The sequence below is a fragment of the Heterodontus francisci genome, chromosome 7, assembly GCF_036365525.1.
Source record: "Heterodontus francisci isolate sHetFra1 chromosome 7, sHetFra1.hap1, whole genome shotgun sequence".
Taxonomy (NCBI): Eukaryota; Metazoa; Chordata; class Chondrichthyes; order Heterodontiformes; family Heterodontidae; genus Heterodontus; species Heterodontus francisci.
Genome location: NC_090377.1, coordinates 62,567,783 through 62,588,605, shown reverse-complemented (window position 1 = coordinate 62,588,605; position 20,823 = coordinate 62,567,783). Strand labels below are relative to the sequence as shown.

The 20,823-nt window shown below is 43.0% G+C and overlaps 1 protein-coding gene across 4 annotated transcripts in view; it reads left to right on the top strand.

The window, feature by feature from the left end:
- The window catches only part of gpd2 (glycerol-3-phosphate dehydrogenase 2 (mitochondrial)), a 166,403-nt gene that overhangs the window by 107,015 nt on the left and 38,565 nt on the right, over positions 1-20,823 (top strand). For all 4 annotated transcript variants that reach the window (XM_068035296.1, XM_068035298.1, XM_068035297.1 and 1 more), the window contains 2 exons: positions 4,293-4,437; positions 6,299-6,492. In XM_068035296.1, the coding sequence (XP_067891397.1) occupies positions 4,293-4,437; positions 6,299-6,492 (339 nt within the window). The remainder of the gene's footprint in view (positions 1-4,292; positions 4,438-6,298; positions 6,493-20,823) is intronic.

Sequence of the window (20,823 nt, the reverse complement as noted above, 5' to 3'; positions counted from 1 at the left end):
ATAGTTATACCGTTGGACAGAACATTAAACAAGAATTTATTGGAGCTTGTAACAAAGGCAATGTAATAATTGTGGGGGTCTTCAATCTTCATATAGTCTGGGACAATGAAATTGGCAAGAGGGTCTAGAAGATGAGTTTGTAGAATGTTTTTGGGACAGTTTCTTGGAGCAATATGTTGTGGAACCGACTCGGGATAAAGCTCTCTTAGATCTAGTATTGTGTAATGAAGCAGGGTTAATTAGTAATGTCATAGTAAAAGATCCACTGAAAAATAGTGATCATAATGCCATTGAATTCCATGTTAAGTTCTAAAATGACATATTCCAATCACAGACAAGAATCTTAAACAAAGCCAATTACTTAGGTATGAGGGGAGGACTGGATAAGGTAAATTGGGTAAATAGACTAAAATGTATGGTGGTAAATGAACAGTGAGAAACTTTTAAAGAAACAATTCAAAATGTTCAACAAAAATACATTCCATTGAAAAACAAAAACTCAGCAATAAAGACCCATCTATGGCTCACTCAAGAAGTTAAGGATAGTATTAGATTAAATGCAGAAGCTTACAATGTTGCAAAAAAAGAGTAGCAAGTCTGAGGATTTGGAGTGTTTTAGAAACCAGCAAAGGGCCACCAAAAAGTTGATGTAAAGGAAAAAATAGAATGAGAGTAAACTAGCTAGTAATATAAAAACAGATTGTAAGATCTTTTATCAGTTTTTAAAAGGAAGAGAGTAGCTAAAGTAAACGTTGGTCCCTTAGAAGCAGAGACAGGAGAAATGATCATGGGGAATGAGGAAATGGCAGAGGCATTAAACAAATATTTTGTGTCATAAGTTTCATACCAGAAATAGACAGTAACCTAGGGGCTAAAAAGAGTGAAGAAATTATGGAAATTAATATCAGCTGAGTAAAAGTATTGGAGAAACTTCAGGGACTAAAATATGACAGATCTCCAGGATCTGATGGCCTACACCCTAGGGTTCCAAAAGATAGCTGCAGAGATAGTGGATGCGCGAGCTATGATTTTCCAAATTCCTTAGATTCAGGAATGGTCCCATCAGATTGGAAGTTGACAAATGTTACAATGCTTTATAAGAAAAGAGGGAGAGAGAAAATGGGGAACTACAGGCCAGTTAGCTTAACATCAGTTGTTAGGAAAATGATGGAATCTATTACTAAGGAAGTCTTAATGCACAGTATGATTAAACAAGTCAACATAGTTTTACTAAAGGGAAGTCTTGTTTGACAAATTTATTAGCGTTTTTTGAGGGTGTAATTAGATAAAGCAGAACCAGTAAATGTAGTATACCTGGATTTCCAAAAGGCATTCAATAAGGTGCCACAAAAAAGGTTAATAGGCAAGATAAGGGCTTGTGGAGTTGTGGTAATATATTAGCATGGATAGATGAATGGTTAATGGACAGGAAGCAAAAACATAAACGGGGCATTTTCAAGTTGGCATGCAGTAAATAGTGGAGTGCTGCAAGGATCAGTGCTGGGACCTCAGCTATTTACAATCTGTGTTAATGACTTAGATGAAGAGACAGAAAGTAATGTATCTAAGTTTGCTGATGATACAATGGTAGGTGAAAAGATAAGCTGTGGGAAGGACACAGGCTGCAAAGAGATATAGACAGTTTCAGTGAGTGGGCATCAAAATGGCAGATGGAGTATAATGTAGGGAAGTGTGAAGTTATTCACTTTGGTCATAAGAATAGAAAAGCAGAATTTTTTAAAAAGATGTGAAACTTGTAAGTGTTGATGTTCAAAGAGACATAGGTATGCTTGTACAAGGAATGCGGAAAGTTAGCATGCAGGTACAGCAATCAATTAGGAAGGCAGATGGCACATTGGCCTTTATTGCAAGGGGATTGGAGTACAGAAGTAAAGAAGTCTTGCTACAGTTGTACAGGATTTTGGCGAGACTACATCTGGAACACTGTGTGCAGTTTTGGTCTCCACATTTAAGAAAGGATATACTTGCATTGTAGGCAGTACAGCGAAGGTTCACTAAATTGATCCCTGGGATGAGGGAGTTGTCCTATGATGAGAGGCTGAGGAAATGGAGCCTATATTCTCTGGAGTTTAGAAGAATGAGAGGCGATCTCATAGAAATATACAAGATTCTGAAGGGCTGGATAGGGTAGACACTGAGAGATTGAGGAATCTAAAACATGGGAGCATAGTCTCAGGATAAGGGACCAATCACTTAGGACTGAAATGAAGAGAAATTACTTCACTCAAAGGGTTGTGAATCTTTGGAATTCTCTACCTCAGAGAGTTGTGGATGCTCCATCGTTGAATTTAAGTCTGGGATAGACAGACTTTTGGTATCTCAGAGAATCAAGGGATATGGCAAACAGGCGGGAAGGTGGAGTTGAGGCCTAAGATCAGCCACGTTCATTTTGAATGGCAGAGCAGGCTCGATGGGCCATATGGTCTACTCCTCCTATTTCTTGTGTTCTTGTGGAACCATGACTCAGAAACTGATGGTTCAGGAGAGGAGTGGAGGAAGGAAAACTGGCAGAATAGTTTGTGAATGAATTGACAGCAAAGTTTTCTCTATTTTGAATACATACACAGCTCTGTTAGTGCTGTTTACATCCAGCGGTGATTTGGGTGGGAGAAACAAAATATAGTGCTGGCAGTGTGCCTGCGCTGTTGGCAAAGGCCTGAAAAAGAAAAGATAATACCTGGAATTCTCCCACTGTTAATGATATTTACATGAGTCCATTCTTTGCCATTTAATTTGAGGAGTATCCTGACTTTCCCAATGTTGTGCAACTGCTTGTGTATATTTTGATAACACTGGAGAGCCACAAATGAAAGAAGAATACCTCTTCTATCAACTCCTTCTTATCCAAACAACAGGTGAAATAAATTCCTGGTCAGTTGGATGAGTAAGTTTATCCAAAAATACTGACACAACTACCAGCTCAGCTGTAGTGATTGACCAAACTGACAGACGTGACAAGGATGCAGACCAGCCATGTGTGATCCACTGAGAAGCTCATAGCCAGTAATGTGGCGGAAGATCTCTGCAAACACCTAAACTGTGTAATTTGCCTTCTACAAGGCTCATGTCAAGCATGAGATTCAATATTCACCATTTGCCTGGATGGGTGCAGGCTCAACTAAGTTAAACACTATCCAAGACTGAGCAATTTGCTTTACTGGTGCCATTCCCACTGGACTTCATATCTTCCTCCTTCAACACCAGTGCATTGCAGCTGTGTGCTTCATGACCTACAGGATATTCTGCAGCCCCTCACCAAGATTATTTGAACAACACCACCCTCCCAGGCTACCTCCACCACCGAGAAGGACAAGAGCAGCAATGTCTGGGGTATAACATCACTTCCAAATTCCCATCCAAGTCTTGCGCTATCCTGAGTTATTTATTCATCGCTGTTCCTTCATCGGCGCTGCTTCAGGATCCTAGAATTCCCTACCTAACAGCACTGTGGGAACCGAATCACTACAAGCATTGCATTGGTTGGAAGAGAAAGCTCACCAAATTCCAAGGCCACTAAAGATGGACAATCAATGTGGCCTTGACAGCATTGCCCACGTCTTAAGAACAACGAAGGAAATAATGAAAGGTAACAGTTTGGCCAGGAAACTTCTTTAGCGGGCTAACTGCAGCTAATTTGTCACCAAAGGAAAATCTCATTGAATTGTCAAATGATCAGCCTGAAGTTTGCATTTCCCCAGAAGCTCCGGCTGATTTTTTTTTGACCGCCCACACAAAATAAATTTCCCGAATTAGTATGTTGACTTTCTTCTTTGTACTGACTCATTCACTTTGCTGTGTCCGTCAGGATTCTCAGTGCTACTTATTCAATTCAAGTATACATTTGGGTGGAAAGCCACCTGAAGGCCTCCCTATTTACCCGCTACCTGAATAAAACAGCTGTGCTCTGCAACGAAGTGAGAAACACCTAGTCGCCAGCATGCATATTGATAATGTATAGTTTGAGTAATAAAATATGAATTAAAATACACAGTTGTAAAGGATTATTGATTTTTGTGGTTATATCATGTAAAAATCTTAAAAGGTTAAAGGATATATTTTCTGATGTTTATGAAGTATGTTTAACATTATATATTTTGTTTCAAAGTGCAGTGATACACCATTTGGCATGTATCATTTCAATATTTGGAGATTGTTCCTAAACAATTTTATCCACTTAGTTGTGGAGATTTGTTCACTGAGAAGTTAATAATCCAGAACTATTATTCTGTGGGGACAGATGGTTGCCTGATCAGTGTTGTTTTCTTTCACAGGGGAACTTTTTGATCTGAAAGCCAAATGTGTTATCAATGCTACAGGACCTTTCACAGATTCATTGCGTGAAATGGATGATAAGGGAGTGGAAAAGATTTGTCAGCCTAGTGCCGGTGTGCACATTGTCTTGCCTGGTTATTATAGGTAACTAAATACATTATAGGTAACTAAATACAATACAAAAAAATTTTCAAAAACCTAAAACCAAATCTTACTCATTTTTAGTTCGTTTTATTACACCACTATTGACTATCTGTCAACACAATGGTGAAGTACACTCTACTTTCTTCCACTTTACACTGCAACTGAAAATTTCTGTGCGCTCCGATGTGAAGAATAGACAATCCTGCATCAGAGTATAATAAGCTGGATAATCATTTAATGTAAATAAAAAGTAATGTGGACAAAGGTAATCATTGTGTGACTGAAAAGGACCCTTCAGTTTCTGATCTTTTAGGTACATGATTTTTCAGTATGTGTCCAGGTCTAATCCGTAAGGCAAATCACATAAAAGTTTTTTTTTAATGCAATAATCAGCTTCCCTGGTTCATTTTATTTTTAATTTCATTTCACTTTAGAAATTTGAATAGGAATACGCAAAGTGTTTTGTAATAAAACTTCTCGTAACCACTCAATTGAAAGTAACTGATTTAGTGAAATTGATTATTTCACACTATTATCTTAATTTTAATTTCAGGTATTAACTTTAAGCATTATTGTCAAAGGTGCATGAGGCAAAGGCTGAATAATTTCTGTTATAAAGATTAAGAAAGGCACAATCTGTACAAAATTAATCATTTAATAAGAATTTATAGCCAAATGTTCTGTTACTATAAATGAGATGTGTAACATGTATTTACACATTATGGGTGGGAAAAAAAATTGATTTTGGATTCAAAATCAAATCCCACCATAGCTCAGAATTACTGTAGTAAAATATGTCTGCAAATTCTCCATTACAATCACCTGGAATTGTAATGTCAGATCTCTAGCATTCACTGCAGTTTTTTGAAAATGACCTTTTTATTAATTAATTTAATAAACTGTTGTAAGTGGAATGTAGGATGTATTTGGAGAAAGAGATGGGTGAGGTGACAATAAAGAAAGAAAGCAGGATCCTGGGTTATATTGTCGAAGTGAGTTCACATCTCTAGTAGTCATGATGAAGCTGCACAACCTTCTGGTCAGGCTGCACCTGGAGTATTGTGCGTAGTTCTATTTGTCACAACATATGTGGGCCTTATAGGCCCTGATGGGAGGTGCAAGGGAGAGTGTTGAAACAGATTTCTAGTTGTAAGCTGAAGAGCTATGAGGACAGACTTGTTAATCTGGCTTCTCTGGCCTCAAAGAGAGGCCTGACCTTATAGAGGTATGTGAAGCATTGTAAGAAATAAATCCTCTGCAATAATTTCAGATACATCAGGGGAGCAATAGAAGAGGCCACAGATTCAGGGTTATGAAGGGCAGGTTTAGGACAGCAATCAGACAATATTTCTTTATACAGAGTGTGAATAACAACTGGAATGGGTGGCAAGAAACGTGGTTGAAGACAGGACAATGTACTCAAGAAACAGTTGAATGCTGTAATAGGGAGATATTTTTCCTTAACATTGGAACTTTGAAGCAGCTTGCTACTTAATGTAGATAAGCATAAGTCAGTTGAGTTGCTAATATAGTGCTTGGACTTTAGTTTTTCCCTTTCTTCCCCATTTGTATAAAAACAATGTTCTAGGAAAGTGTTAATTGTTCTGCTTGAGCCATTATTTGGATTCATGATGATATCTGTACATGAGGCAGCAAACCATATTATTAATTATTTTCTAAACACTCTGGTACAAGTTGCCATGTAGTTGTACTTACTGCAGTTCTGTTTATAAACTGAGTGCAAGGACTGGTGAGCATATTTTAAGAACTAATTAAACTCAATGTTTTTCACAATACATACATTGGATGACTTTAATACAGGAAGTAGATTTTGAAAATAATCTTGGCATTCTCCATATAGCCCTGAAGCCATGGGACTGCTTGACCCAGCAACTAGTGATGGCCGAGTTATATTTTTCTTACCGTGGGAGAAAATGGTCATTGCAGGAACCACTGACACTCCAACAGAGATTACATCTAAGCCCGTTCCTCAAGAGCAGGAGATTAACTTCATTCTCAATGAAATACGGAATTATCTGAGCCCTGATGTTGAAGGTAATTTTGTGAATTTTAAGTAATCTTAAAATCCCTAAACTATCCACTAGAAGTACTGATTTAGAACAGGTAGTATGAATGTATGCAAAAGCTAAATTTGTAGAGTGAGTAGAATGCAGCTTTCTAACAGTGGATGGTATATTTAAAGTCATATTTTGGACAACATGTTGGTTATTGCCACTGCCCATTAGATTAACATTCTGAATCAACAGAGGACCTCTATTGATCATCTGCTTTGACATAAGCCCCACTACCAGATTCCATTTGGGCACTCCACAGGTATAGAGAGAGGAAAGTGCGGACGGGGATTGGAAAGGCCCCTTCTGTCTCATTGTAATGCTCACTCTGGGTCTGCACTTAATGCAGACACAAGCCTCACTCTACCCTTTCAGTGAATCCCTTGAACTTTGGGGCACTGTTGTGGGGAACAAGACCTGATGCAATGGATCTCCTCCCCATTTCCTCTTCAATGCCACTGGGAACTGAGTACAACTGTCTGTCCTTGTGGGTTAAAAGACTGAGTGCAGGCATTTTTAAAAAATTCATGCTCTGTATGTGGATGTCACCAGCAAGATCATTATTGCCCATCGTATTGAATAACAGAGCAGGCTCGAGGGGCTGAATTGCCTACTCGTGCTCCTAGTTCTTATGTTATCTTCTTATCTCTGGTTGCCCTGAGAAGATGGCGAGGGTGCTATTCTTTCACTTATGCTGTCAGAGCCTAGAACAAATAGTTATTCATTGGTGTGTAATCACAACAGAAAGAGCATTACAAGTGTTGGTGACTACAGTAGTTGGTAATGTGTGACCCGGATACATCATGTTTTAAGTGATAGGAAACCCGATCAACATGTCAGTCATTTGTTGTCAGAAGTCACTCTTCAGAGCTTTCAGTTCTGAATTATATTTGAACGCTTTAAACACTAAGAGGGTAATGTCTATATTTGCTACAGCTATAATGGAGTCAAGAGCTTTGCATTGTAAGAGCCTTTTCAGACAGTCAATAGTGTTTAAACTTCAGTAATGAAAAATATTTATGAATGAGCAGAGACCCGCAAAACACTTGCGGTGAGATTAGTATCTTTATTGCAACAGTACTTCTTTAAAACCCCTTGCCATGCCATCCCTGTTATGCCATACCTGTTCCATTCCTTTAATTTCTCTCATATCCCCATTCCACCCCTCCTTGTGCCATCCCCATCCCCCATTCTACCCCTCCCATGCCATTCCATCGCTATTCTCCATTCCACACCTCACAGGCCTCTCTCCGCCCCAATCCCAAGCCGTCCCCTCCTCTCCCTCTCTTGCATATCATTCCCAGCATGCCTTGCCCCACCTTGTTGCACCCCTATTGTTGTCAGGAGCACAGTAACTCAGCCTGGGGAGTGCTGTGGGGCCAGTAAGCAAATCCAGGGAGCCGCGGGCACCGGGGGCCCGTAAGCGAGGCTGGGGAGTGGCAGGGACCAGGGGCTAGTAAGCGAAGTTGGGAGTGGCGAGAGCCAGGGCCCAGTAACTGCGGCGTGAGTGCCAGGCTCTGCCCACCAAATCAAACCACTGACCAATCAGAAAATTCAGACAGACAAAAGCTGTATTTTTTTTATTCATTCATGGGATGTGGGCTTTGCTGGCTAGGACAACATTTATTGCCCATCCCTAATTGCTGTTGCTAAGGTGGTGGTGAGCTGCCTTCTTGAACTGCTGCAGTCCATGTGGGTAGGTACACCCACAGTGCTGTTAGGATCGGAGTTGCAGGATTTGGACCCATCGACAGTGAAGGAACGGCGATATAGTTCCAAGTCAGGATGATGAGTGGTTTGGAGGGGAACTTGCAGGTGGTGGTTTTACCATGCATCTGCTGCCCTTGTCCTTCTAAGTGGTAGAGGTTGCGGGTTTGGAAGGTGCAGTCTAATGAGCCTTGGTGCATTGCTGCAGTGCATCTTGTAGATGGTACACACTGCTGCCACTGTGCGTCGATGGTGGAGGGAGTGAATGTTTGTGGACAGGGTGCCAATCAAGCGGGCTGCTTTGTCCTGGATGGCGTCGAGCTTCTTGAGTGTTGTTGGAGCTGCACCCATCCAATCAAGTGGAGAGTATTCCATCACACCCCTGACTTGTGCCTTATAGATGGTGGACAGGCTTTGAGGAGTTGGTGGTGTTTTACTTGCTGCAGGATTCCTAGCCTCTGACCTGCTGTTGTAGGCATGGTATTTATATGGGTACTCCAGTTCAGTTTCTGGTCAATGGTAACCTCCAGGATGTTAGTGGGGGATTCAGCGATGGTAATGCCATTCAATGTCAAGGGGAGATGGTTAGTTTCTCTCCTGTTTGATATAGTCATTGCCTGGCACTTGTGTGGCACGAATGTTACTTGCCACTTATTAGCCCAAGCCTGGATATTGTCCAGGTCTTGCTTCAAATGGACATATGCTGCTTCAGCATCTGAGGAGTCGCGAATGGTGCTGAACATAGTACAATCATCAACAAACATCCCCATTTCTGACCTTATGATTGAAGGAAGGTCATTGATGAAGCAGCAGAAGATAGGATATTACCCTGAGGAACTCCTGCAGTGATGTCCTGGAGCTGAGATGATTGACCTCCAACAACCACAACCATCCTCCTTTGTGCTAGGTATGACTCCAGTCAGTGGAGAGTTTTCCCCCTGATTACCATTGACTCCAGTTTTGCTAGGGCTCCTTAATGCCATACTCAGTCAAATGCTGCCTTGAAGTTAAGAGCTGTCTCTCTCACCTCATCTCTTGAGTTCAGCTTTTTTGTCTATGTTTGAACCAAGGTCAGGAGCTGAGTGGTATTGCTAAGCAAGTGCTGCTTGATAGCACTATCGGCTATCACTTTACTCATGATCGGGAGTAGACTGATGGGGCGGTTATTGGCTGGGTTGGATTTGTCCTGCGTTTTGTGTACAGGACATAGCTGAGCAATTTTCCACATTGCTGGCTAGGTGTCAGTGTTGTAGCTTTACTGGAACAGCTTGGCTAGGGGTGCAGCAAGTTCTGGAGCTCAGGTCTTCAGTACTATTGCCGGAATGTTGTCAGTTCCCATAGCCTTTGCAGTATCCAGTGCTTTCAGTTGTTTCTTGCTATCATGTGGAGTGAATCAAATTGGCTGAAGACAGGCATCTGTGATGATGGGGACATCAGGAGAAGGCAGAGATGGTTCATGCACTCGGCACTCCTGGCTGAAGGTTGTTGCAAATGCTTCAGCCTTGTTTTTTGCACTGATGTGCTGGGCTCCCTCAGTATTGAGGATGGGGATATTTGTGGAGCCAATTCCTCCAGTTGTTTAATTGTTCATCACCATTCACGACTGGATGTGGCAGGACTGCAGAGCTTAGATCTGATCCGTTGGTTATGGGATCACTTAGCTCTGTCAATCACATGCTGTTTATACTGTTTGGCACGCAAATAGTCCTGGGCTGTAGCTTCGCCAGGTTGACACCTCATTTTGAGTGATCCCTGGTGCTGCTCCTGGCATGCCCTCCTGCACTCTTCATTGAACCAGGATAGATCCCTCGGCTTGATGGTAATGGTAGAGTGGGGTATATGCTGGGCCATGAGTTTACATATTGTGGTTGAGTACAATTCTGCTGCTGCTGTTGGCTCACAACGCCTCATGGATGCCCAGTTTTGCATTGCTAGATCTGTTTGAAATCTATCCCATTTAGCACGGCGGTAGTGCCACACAACACGATGGAGGGTATCCTCAATGTGAATATGGGACCTGTCTCCACAAGGACTGTGCAATGGTCTCTCCTTTAGGACTCAGCCAGCTGGGTCAGTAATTGTGCTACCAAGCCACTTTTGGTGATGGACATTGAAGCCCCCCACCCAGAATACATGCCGCACCCTTGCCACCCTCAGTGCTTCCTCCATGTGGTGTTCAACATAGAGTACTGATTCATCAGGTGAGGGAGGGTGGGGAGCGGTAGGTGGTAATCAGCAGGAGGTTTTCTTGCCTATGTTTGACCTGATGCCATGAGACTTCATGGCGCCCGGAGTCAATGTTGATGACTTCAGGGCAACTCCCTCCCTCCCGTCTAACACTGTGCCGCCACCTCTGCAGGGTCTGTCCTGCCGATGGGCAGGACATACCTGGGGATGGGATTATTATATTGATAGGCTTGTATCATTTAAACAAACTGTGCTGGTCGTATCAATCTGCTGCAAACCCATGTTATCCTGCAAACATTTATGCAGGCATATGCAATTCTAGAGACTTGGACACGTTCCAGCAGTTTAATTATAGTGTGACAAGAGCTGCTATTTCTGGTAGCATGTTTATAAATGCATTTCAGTACTCTCATAATATGATAAATGCTTCATTTTAGGTAAATCGAACAGTATGGCAGCAACAGTTGCATTTAAAATGTAGTCCAAGTTCTTCTAACAATATATTGTGTGCTGCTTATTTTGAACAGGACATTAAAACATAAATCAATGTGTTGTAAATGCTTGTTGAATGATCTACTGTTCTTTTTGTATGACCACTTCATAGAAGGTGGAGTGATATGGATAGTTTTAATTAAAATGCATCTGTAGTATATAGAGTTAATGTTTTACTTCTCTAATGTACAAGTTAGAATTTGTAGCTCAATTTTATAGCTTCATGGAGCAAATGTGAAATTCTGGCTGTGTTTTTGAATTCAGATGCAAGTGTCTAATCAGCAAGTCACGCATCATCTGTGACAGAGAGAACAGACAGAATAATAGGGCCTAAATTCATTAGTGCCCAAGCCAGATGATTCCAGTGGTAGGCATTGGCAGTGCACCAGATTGGGGAGTTCAGAGGACTGAACTAAGCTCACTTATTGCCTTTATTGCAAGGGCATTGGAGTAGAGAATACGGAAGTCTTGCTACAATTGTATAGGGCTTTGGTGTAATCACACCTGGAGTACTAGGTGCAGTTTTGGTCTCCACGTTTAAGAAAGGATATACTTGCACTGGAGATGGTACAGCGAAGGTTCACTAGATTGGTTTCTGAGATGAGAGGGTTGCCCTTTAATGAGAGGCTGAGTACATTCTATACTCTGTGGAGCTCAGAAGAATGAGAGGTGATCTCATTGAAACATGCAAGATTTTGAAGGGCCTTGGCAGGGTAGACACCGAGAGGTTGTTTCCTCTGGCTGAAGAATCTAGGACATGGGGCACAGTATCAGCATAAGGAGTCGGTCATTTAGGACTCAGGGTTGTGAATTTTTGGAATTGGGTTGGGATGCTCCATTGTTAAGTATATTTAAAACTGAGATAGACGGACAGATATATGGTGTCTCAGGGAATCAAGGGATATGGGGACTGGGCAGGAATGTGTAGTTGAGGCAGAAGATCATCCATGATCGTATTGAATGACAGAGCAGGCTTGAGCGACTGTATGGTCTACTCCTGCTCCTATTTCTTATGGTCTTGAGTTGCTCTCACTTTGGAATTCCTGCCACCTTTTAGGTAGAGGCCAATATTCCATTCGTCTTTTTGATAACAGTTTGTACCTGTGCAGCAGAATTTAGTGATTCATGCACCTGGGCACCTAAATCCCTTTCCTACTCCTATAGTTGCAAGTCTTTCGCCATTAAGAAAATGTTCCGAGTTGTCTTTTTCAGATCAACAGTGGATGACCACATACTTCCCTACTTTGAACTCCATCTGTCATAGTTTTTCCCACTCAGTCTAAGTCCTTTTGTAACTTGCTGCTCCCAACTACACTACATACTGTGCTTCATGTCATCTGCAAAATTTGACATATAACTCTCTCTCCCTTCATCTAAATCTTTAATATATATATATGGTGAAAAGCTGGGACTGCAGTTCAAATCCCTAGGGAACATCATAGGCAGGATTTTTAGGCCCTGCGGCTGGGGTGGGTAGGGGGGTGATTATGGAGGTGGGCAGTTGTGAAAATTAGTGCCATTGGGCAGTGTGCCCGTTTAATGTCACCATTCCTGCCGCTGGTGAATTTGCTCAGGATGGGGAAAGGTGGGACCCAACAGCCTGCCTGATTTGGATAAATGGCCAATTGATCTTGTTAATGAGCTTCCCGGCTCTTCAAGGACCAGCTTGGAGTTTTGGTAGGGGGCATACGGGTTACACAATGGCTCAGGGACAGTCTGGGTTCAAGAATGTGGCAAGACAGCAGGGAGGCAGTCATGGCTGCACCATGAAATTTGGTAGGGCCATAAAAGGGAAGCATGGTTGAGAGGGGCAATCAGCCATTGGCATACAGTTGCCACCAGGTAAGCAGTGGTAGCAGAATGAGTGGTCCGTACACGTTCAGGCAGTGGAGAGTCGTGACCGTCCAGCAATCGTGGAGCCATAAAGTCGGTTGCGGGGGGGGGGGCGCTGGGGGGCGGGTTGTAATAGTTCAGAGACCGTTGTGAGTGAAACTGAGTGCAAGCAATGTAACAGCTGGACATGGGATTAATGTTTTCAGAGATTGGATTGAGTAGCAATGAGGATCACCATCCTCAGCAGCAGAGGCAGAGCCCCAGGCATGAGGAGGACAGAGGAGAAGAACGAGGGGTAGGAAGTTACCAGAGTCCATTCCCGCAGCAATGTGTGTACCACCGAAGAAGCTGCTGTCTGGACATGTCAGAAAACCAGTGACCCAGGAGACTGCACCTCTGTAGGCGGATGGTCACTGTGAATTGCGCCCTCGTAGCAGAAGACCTCACACCTCACAGCATTGCTTGCCATGTCCTTGAACCTCTTCACCTCTGGCTCCTTCCAAGGATCAACAGCAGACCTTGGTGGCGTCTCTTAAGTGGCTGCACGCCATTGCATCTCACAGGTCACTGATGCCCAATTTGCGAAACCTGGTCAGTACAAACAATTTCAAAGAGATGGGGCCTTACAGGCACAAAGGACAGTGGGATTCTCCAGCATCACTGGATTCCGCAGGTGCAGAGTGTCATCGATTGCACCCAATCGGCCAGCAAGGTGCCGAGTGAGCGGACAGTGAGATACATCAACAGGAAGGGCTTCCATACCCTCAGTGTTCAGCTGGTCTGTGACCACAACAAGAGCTTTATGCATGTGTGCACTCACTATCCTGGCAGCTGCCATGACTCATTCATCCTCTGGCAGTCCAGGGTGCCACAGTTCTTTATGCCACCATGCAAACTTTGTGGATGGATTCTAGGGGACAAGGGATATCCCTTGAAGACACAGCTACTCACCCCATTACATGACCCTGAGATAGTCGTAGAGGCACTGCAACTGAAGCCATCTGCTCTCAAGGGCAACCATCGAACAGGCCATCAGGCTTCTGAAGATATGGTTCTGGTGCCTGGACTGGGCAAGTGCCACCCTGCAGTAAACTCCTGCAAGGGTCTCACCATTGTGGCAGTCTGCTGCGCTTTCCATAACATGGCCCTCCAAACAGGTGTGGACCTTGAAGAGGGTGAGGCCCAGGAACAACACAGCTCATCAGAGGAAGATGCAGAGCAGAGAGGTGCTCAGGCTGTGCAGGGAGGTGGCCAAGACCAGCGCAGGACTTGACAGTCTCATCAGGGTGGTGTCAATGCCAGGGAGAATCTGATTAAGGCATATTTCTTCAGAGCGCTTCTAACCCCAAAGGACTGCAAGCTCTGGAACTCGCTTTCAGCTGCCTATGAGAACAGTTCCATTGAAGATGCAGCCTTGAATAGATCCACTCTTATGGTCAATGAATGATACACATCTGTGCAGCGGTTTCACTGTATCCTTTCAAAGACCTTTGCTTCCTTTCACTTCATCGCTCTTTTCAAGTTTTGCCATCAAAGAATGGAAGCTTACATGTCTGGAGTCATGTGTCAATATTTACAGTGTTAGCAAACAGTAATAAAGTGCACATTAACAAGGTAAATAAACCCCTGTGAACCATTCATTACTTTGACAGATGTGATGGCCTCTGCACTCGGTCACTTCAATGCAGTACTCCTCTTGTGATCATGGATAAGCTGGAGGCAGCCTGCTTGTTTGTGTCTGCTTGTGGTTGAGATGTGTGGCAGTCATCCTCATTGTGGAGGTGCAAGTGGGGACATTTCCAGAGGCTGCTGCACTGACATTGATGTCGGGAAATCCTCTGTCATTGGGCTCTGCTGCATAGATGGATCCTCAGTCAGAGGAGCTGAGAAGGCTGACTATGATGATGGCCCTCTGAATCGCTGGAGGGGCGCACCAGTTGGGGTGCAACTGGCATCCACACCATACATCTTTGCACCATCAGCATCACTGACCGGTCAATGCTACAGAACGTAGCATGCATTTTGTGCATGTCAGTGCGCAGTTGCTGCATGCATGTTGAGTGCTGCCGTTTATGGCTGTCCATGAGATTGGCCACTCTGTCAATGGAGGAGCTCATGAGTTCAAAGCCCTGAGCCATGGTGGTGCACATGAGCTGAATGGACTCTATTTGCAGCCCATGACCCTGCACTGCCTCCGGGAACTCTGACATGTGGCTACACCTGTCGGGGCTGGTCAAAGTAAAGCCACCTTTCTTGTGAATCTCGATGCCCTGCATATGTGCCCATCTGAGCATGGCTGTGTCTGACCCCCATCCTCCAGCCAATAGCAGCTTGCCTCTGTCAAAATCACGGGCTGTGACTACTTCCCAACCTCCCCCACCGCCCCCCCCACCCCTCTCGGTGTGGGGTCAGGACCTAGGATTGGTTCTGACATCGGGTTCCTGATGCTAGAGGCAAAATCCTGCCCCACTTATCACATCCCAATAAGCAGAGTATCCCTAGTCTGTTTCCTATTTCCTAACCAATTTTTGACCCTTGTTGCAAGATTACCTCAAATTCCATGCAGTATTATTTCTGCTAATATTCTCTTTTGTGGAACTTTATCAAATGCCTTCTAGAGGTCCACATAGACAAGATCCATCATGCTGGTGACCTCTTTTTAAGAAATAAAAAATATCCAACTAGATTACTCAGACATTACCTACCCTTCACAATTTCATGCTGATTTTCTTTGATCAACTGATACCTGTCCAAGTACTCAGTCATTCTGACCCCAATATTAATGTCCCCTAGATAGGCAGGGGTCAGCAACGTGTCCGTACGTGGACACCAGTGTCCATGGTAAACAATTTTGGGGTCCATGACTCGTAATTTCACGGATAAGAAATTTGCCATTGGCTTCTTCAGACTGGCTTTAAAAAAAAATCACAAGGTCAGTTTCACAGCTGACAGATGCTAAAATGGAACAGTGCTTCCGAACTTGGGACAGATTTGGGGTTTTCCGGCGAGCTTCTAAAAAAAACGGAACCCACCAGAAAATTCCAAATCTGTCCTAAGTTGGGAAGCACTGTTCCCGTTCTCAGCATTGGTCAGCGAGAAAGCTAGAGGGGGGAAGAGAGGGAGAGAGAGAGAGAGAGAGAGTGGTGGGTATAGGGGTGGGTTATAGAGAGAAAAAGTGAGGGAGAGAGAGTGGGCGAGGGGGCAGACAGAGTGGGGCGAGAGAGAGTTGGGGGGTACAGAGAGAGAGAGTGAGAGAAAAAGAGAGTGGAGAGACTGTAGAGGGGGGTTAACAGAGAGGCAGAAAGGGGGACCGAGAGAGGGGAGGGAGAGGTGGGGGACAGACAGAGAGAGAGAGAGAGAGAAAGGTTGGGGACAGAGAAAGAGACAGAGAGGTGGGGGGGCAAAGAGAAAGGGGGGGACAGACAGAGAGAGCGGGGATGATGGAGCTAGGGGATGATATGGTGGGGAAGCAACACAGAGAGGGAAGGCAGCACGGTGCGGGGGGAGCAACACATGGGTGGGGGATAATACAGAGAGGGTGGGGGAGAGAGAGACAGACAGACTGACAGACACCAAGAGGAGGGAGAGAAAGCAATAAAGATCACTCCTGACAGATGGACATCTATCCGGAATACTCCGTATCGCTACACAAGTGTGCAGGCAGACATTGACTACTTGTGCAAGCAAAAAAATGCCAAGTGTCTCACTAAATCAGCGCCCAACATGGTGATGAGAAAGTAAGTCAATAAATTAGTCTTCTCATTTAAAGCTTCTTCACAAAAATGCACATTTGTTGTTTTGATTAATAGTAAGATAAATTTTTAATGCTTTTATATTTCCGAAATTGTCTCACCAGCCCCCTATGTAAGACAAAAAATGTAATGTGGCCCCTCCATGCAAAAAAGTTAGACACCCCTGCTCCAAGCCTTTAACCTTGTCTTTTAAAATAACTTTGCAGCTAGGTTACTTTAAAACACAAGTTTAAAGGCTTGTGTTATGTAAACTCATTTTAAAATGACAAAAGTCACTTGGGGAATGTCTCGATTTCTACACTCTGGCACGCATTACTTTCACTTGGGACACGAGCTCAGTGACATGGTGAAAGTTACTGGACTTTTATTTCTGTATAAATGTCATAATTCCACTATTATCCATTTGGAATCACATTGTTCCAGAACTTGTTTTAAGGGGGAAACAGGCAAGAAAATCCAAAGAATCTGCAGAACTCAGCACTGTAAGTTCCTCATGAATACATGAGTACGGTGTATTGGGGCTGAGTGATATTGGTGAAAACAGGATGCTGCTGACCCATATACAATAGTTAGTAAATACAATGTAACAGAAAGCTTTAATAAACCTTAATCTATGGTGAACTGCCTAAGATTCCTTAATAAAATCCATGCTGCATTTGCAGTTTTAAAAACTGTTGGGGAAGGCATAGTAAAAATTTATTATGTTTCAATGACCATGTTCAAAACAGTCATTAACTGATTTTTTTTTGCTGCAAATTGGATTAAAACATGGGTTCTACAGGTATGTCAAAGATCAGTAACTGCAATGTGCATCATGTACTTCCAGTTTGAGGGCAGATAACCTGCGAGGGCAATGTCATTTGAAAGTTGTCTGTATCATATAATTGCAAAACGTTATAAGTGCACCTTTTCTAACAGTTAAGAGATTTGGCTTGGACATAAATTGGTTAGTCTGGAGCACAATCTTACAGATAGTGACTAAACATTTTGTAGTTGAATAATATATGCAGTTACAACCGCTCAACGTTTGCAGAAAAGCTTGTTGTTAATCATCTTGTCAGCTGAATCAGAATCGACCATTATAGACTAAGACGTAGACATAAGTGAATTTAAGAGAATCTCTTTATTGGAGGAACTGAAGGGTGCTCTTTATTTGTAATTGTGTTTATCTAATTTTGTCACTAGCTTTGGTGAGTAAATGACATTTTGTCCATGAGAAATTCTGTTGTTTCTGTGTTTTAGAATCTGGGACCTAGTTTAACAGCCTGTCAAGATGAATAAACTAGTCTTGGCTACCTACCGTTAATCTCTCTCTCCCTTCCTGACCCGCTCTGATTTTCTGTTTTACGTGACTCTTCTGAAATATTATCTGCTCCATCCTATAAAATTCTCCTGATTTGGAGATCACTGCCCTTTTGTTGGCTGTCCTGTCTTCAGACACATATTATAAGTAGCTGGAGAAGTTGCACAAATATTGGGCACAAGTTAAATTATCTTGTGACAACAGCAGTGTGAGAAATGGTCCGTCTTCCTATTGCTGATTTTTTACTGCCTCACCTCAATAACCACAGTAACAATCCTCTCCTTGCGTTTCATGATTTGTTGGATGAACTTGCACTCCTGACACAGTGTCAGTCCACAGAGGTAATCCGATAAGTTCCATCTGTCATCCCGTGACATGGTGTAGCAAGCTCTATTCTGTCAAAAAAAAAGTAACTCGCATTGACATTGCATACTGTTTTGCTTGCTAGCTAGCTAATACAGTTGTGCTGCTCTCCATTGATGTTTGTATGCTTAGCTACTTTATTTATAGGGAGAAATGTGTTTTAAATAGGACTGTGTTTTGATGGCATTAGATTAGCTGTACACTTTATAATACAGATTAATTGTCTCCATGTCCGTGGCTGAGTTAGTAATTCTGTCAAATGTCCATGGTGCAACATGTCGGTGCCTATCCCTGCAGGCAGGAGAGGGTCAGAGTGTGGGATTTATGATTTTTAAAAAATAATTCTTTCATGGGATGTGGGCGTTGCTGGCAAGGCCAGCGTTTGTTGCCCATCCCTAATTGCCTTCGACAACTGTATGGCTTATTAGGCCATTTCAGAGGGCAGTTAAGAGTCAACCACATTACTGTGGCTCTTGAGTCACATGTAGGCCAGACCAGGTAAGGACGGCAGATTTCCTTCCCTAAAAGACATTAGTGAAACAGATGGGTTTTTACGACAATTGATGATAGCTTTGTGGCACCATTACTGAGACCAGCTTTAATTGAATTTATTAATTGAATTTAAATTCCACCAGCTGCTGTGGTGGGATTTGAACCTGTATCCCCAGGGTGTTAGCCTGGGTCTCTGGATTACTAGTTCAGTGACTTTACCACTTCACCACCACCTCCTTTTAAATACGGGGAATATGCCCCTAACACACTGCATACTTCCTTTTTTACAGTGGATGTCAGGGCATCTGACCTCTGCTTTGCAGAGGTTGTGGGGTGAGGGGTTTACTTAATTAACATCTAATTAATATAACATAATATGGCTCCAATCACTGACCTTCCTTCCTTATTTCCCCCTGCGCCATGACCAGCAATTGCAACCTTCTTCCTCTGGCTTTGCCTCCCGGCTACCACCCAGCCTGTCAATTTGGCTGGCTGCCAGATGAGAAATGGAACAAAATAAAAGTAATGAAGTCCTGCTATTAAAATTGGCAAAATCTCTGCATTCCCAGTCTTTGCGGGTTCTTAATCCATTTTCAGCCTCATTTGTACCAACCCCACCTCCTTGTCAATATCGGGGCCACTGTCTTTGATAGATTTCAATAATGTTGTCACAACTGATGTTAGACTATAAGTTAATAAATTTCTTCCTCCCTTCCTTCTTAAATAATGAAGCTACATTTGCAATTTTGCAATCCAAAGGCACAATTCCTGAATCTAGAGAGGTTTGACTAATGCATCTGCAATTTCCTCATCTAGTTGTTTCCACCCCAGGGTATTAAATAATCAATTCCTGGAGATTTGTCTTAAGTCCCATTTATTTAAATTGGCTCTAAGTTTCTTTCTTGGCCTCCTGCAATCCATGGCTTGAGAAATGGTACAAGAGGTCAAGGGATATGTAACAGTAACCAGGTTGATAGGGTGAGTTGACTGAAAGGTAGGGCAGGAAATTAACAGGGAAACATTGAAAGAATGGAGTCAAAATGCTCAAGAAAATTGCGTTCCATTTTTGAAAAAACTTGGCAAGAAAGATCCATCCGTGGCTTACAAAGGAAGTTGAGGATAGCATTAGATTAAAGTCTTTGGCCTCCTTATCTCGAGAGACAATGGATAAGCGCCTGGAGGTGGTCAGTGGTATGTGGAGCAGCTCCTGGAGTGGCTATAAAGGCCAATTCTAGAGTGACAGGCTCTTTCACAGGTGCTGCAGAAAAATTTGATTGTCGGGGCTGTTACACAGTTGGCTCTTCCCTTGCACCTCTGTCTTTTTTCCTGCCAACTGCTAAGTCTCTTCGACTCGCCACACTTCAGCCCCGCCTTTATGGCTGCCTGCCAGCTCTGGCGAACGCTGGCAACTGACTCCCACGACTTGTGATCAATGTCACAGGATTTCATGTCGCGTTTGCAGACGTCTTTAAAGCGGAGACATGGACGGCTGGTGGGTCTGATACCAGTGGCGAGCTCGCTGTACAATGTGTCTTTGGGGATCCTGCCATCTTCCATGCGGCTCACACGGCTCACATGGATTAAAAGAACAGGCTTATAATGTTGTGCAAAATATTTAAGCCTGAGGATTGCAAGAGGTTTAGAAACTAATAAAGGGTGACCAAAAATCGATAAAATGGGAAAAAATAGAACATTGACAGTAAACTAGCCAGGTTTACAAAAGCTGACTGTGAAAGCTTTTCCAAGTATATAAAAAAAGAGTAGCTAAAATAAACAGTGGTTCCTTAGAGGCAGAGACAGGAGAAATCATTATGGGAAATGAGGAAATGGGCAGATACATTAAACAAATATTTTGTGTCTATCTTCACAGTAGGAGACACAAGTTCCATAACAGAAATAGAGGATAACTAAGGGGCTAATAAGAGTGGGGAACATAAGGTTATGAATATTAGCAGAGAAAAACATGAGAAACTTAAGGGACCAAAGGCCATCAAATCCCAGGACGAGATAGCCTGAATTCTAGGGTTCTAAAAGAGGTAGCTGCAGAGATAGTGGATGCGCTGGTTATGGTTTTCTAAAATTCCCTAGATTCTACAGCGGTCCCAGCGGATTGGAAGTTAGCAAATATAGCATTGCTTTTCAAGAAGGAAGGGAGAGAGGAAAATGAAGAACTACAGATTGTTCA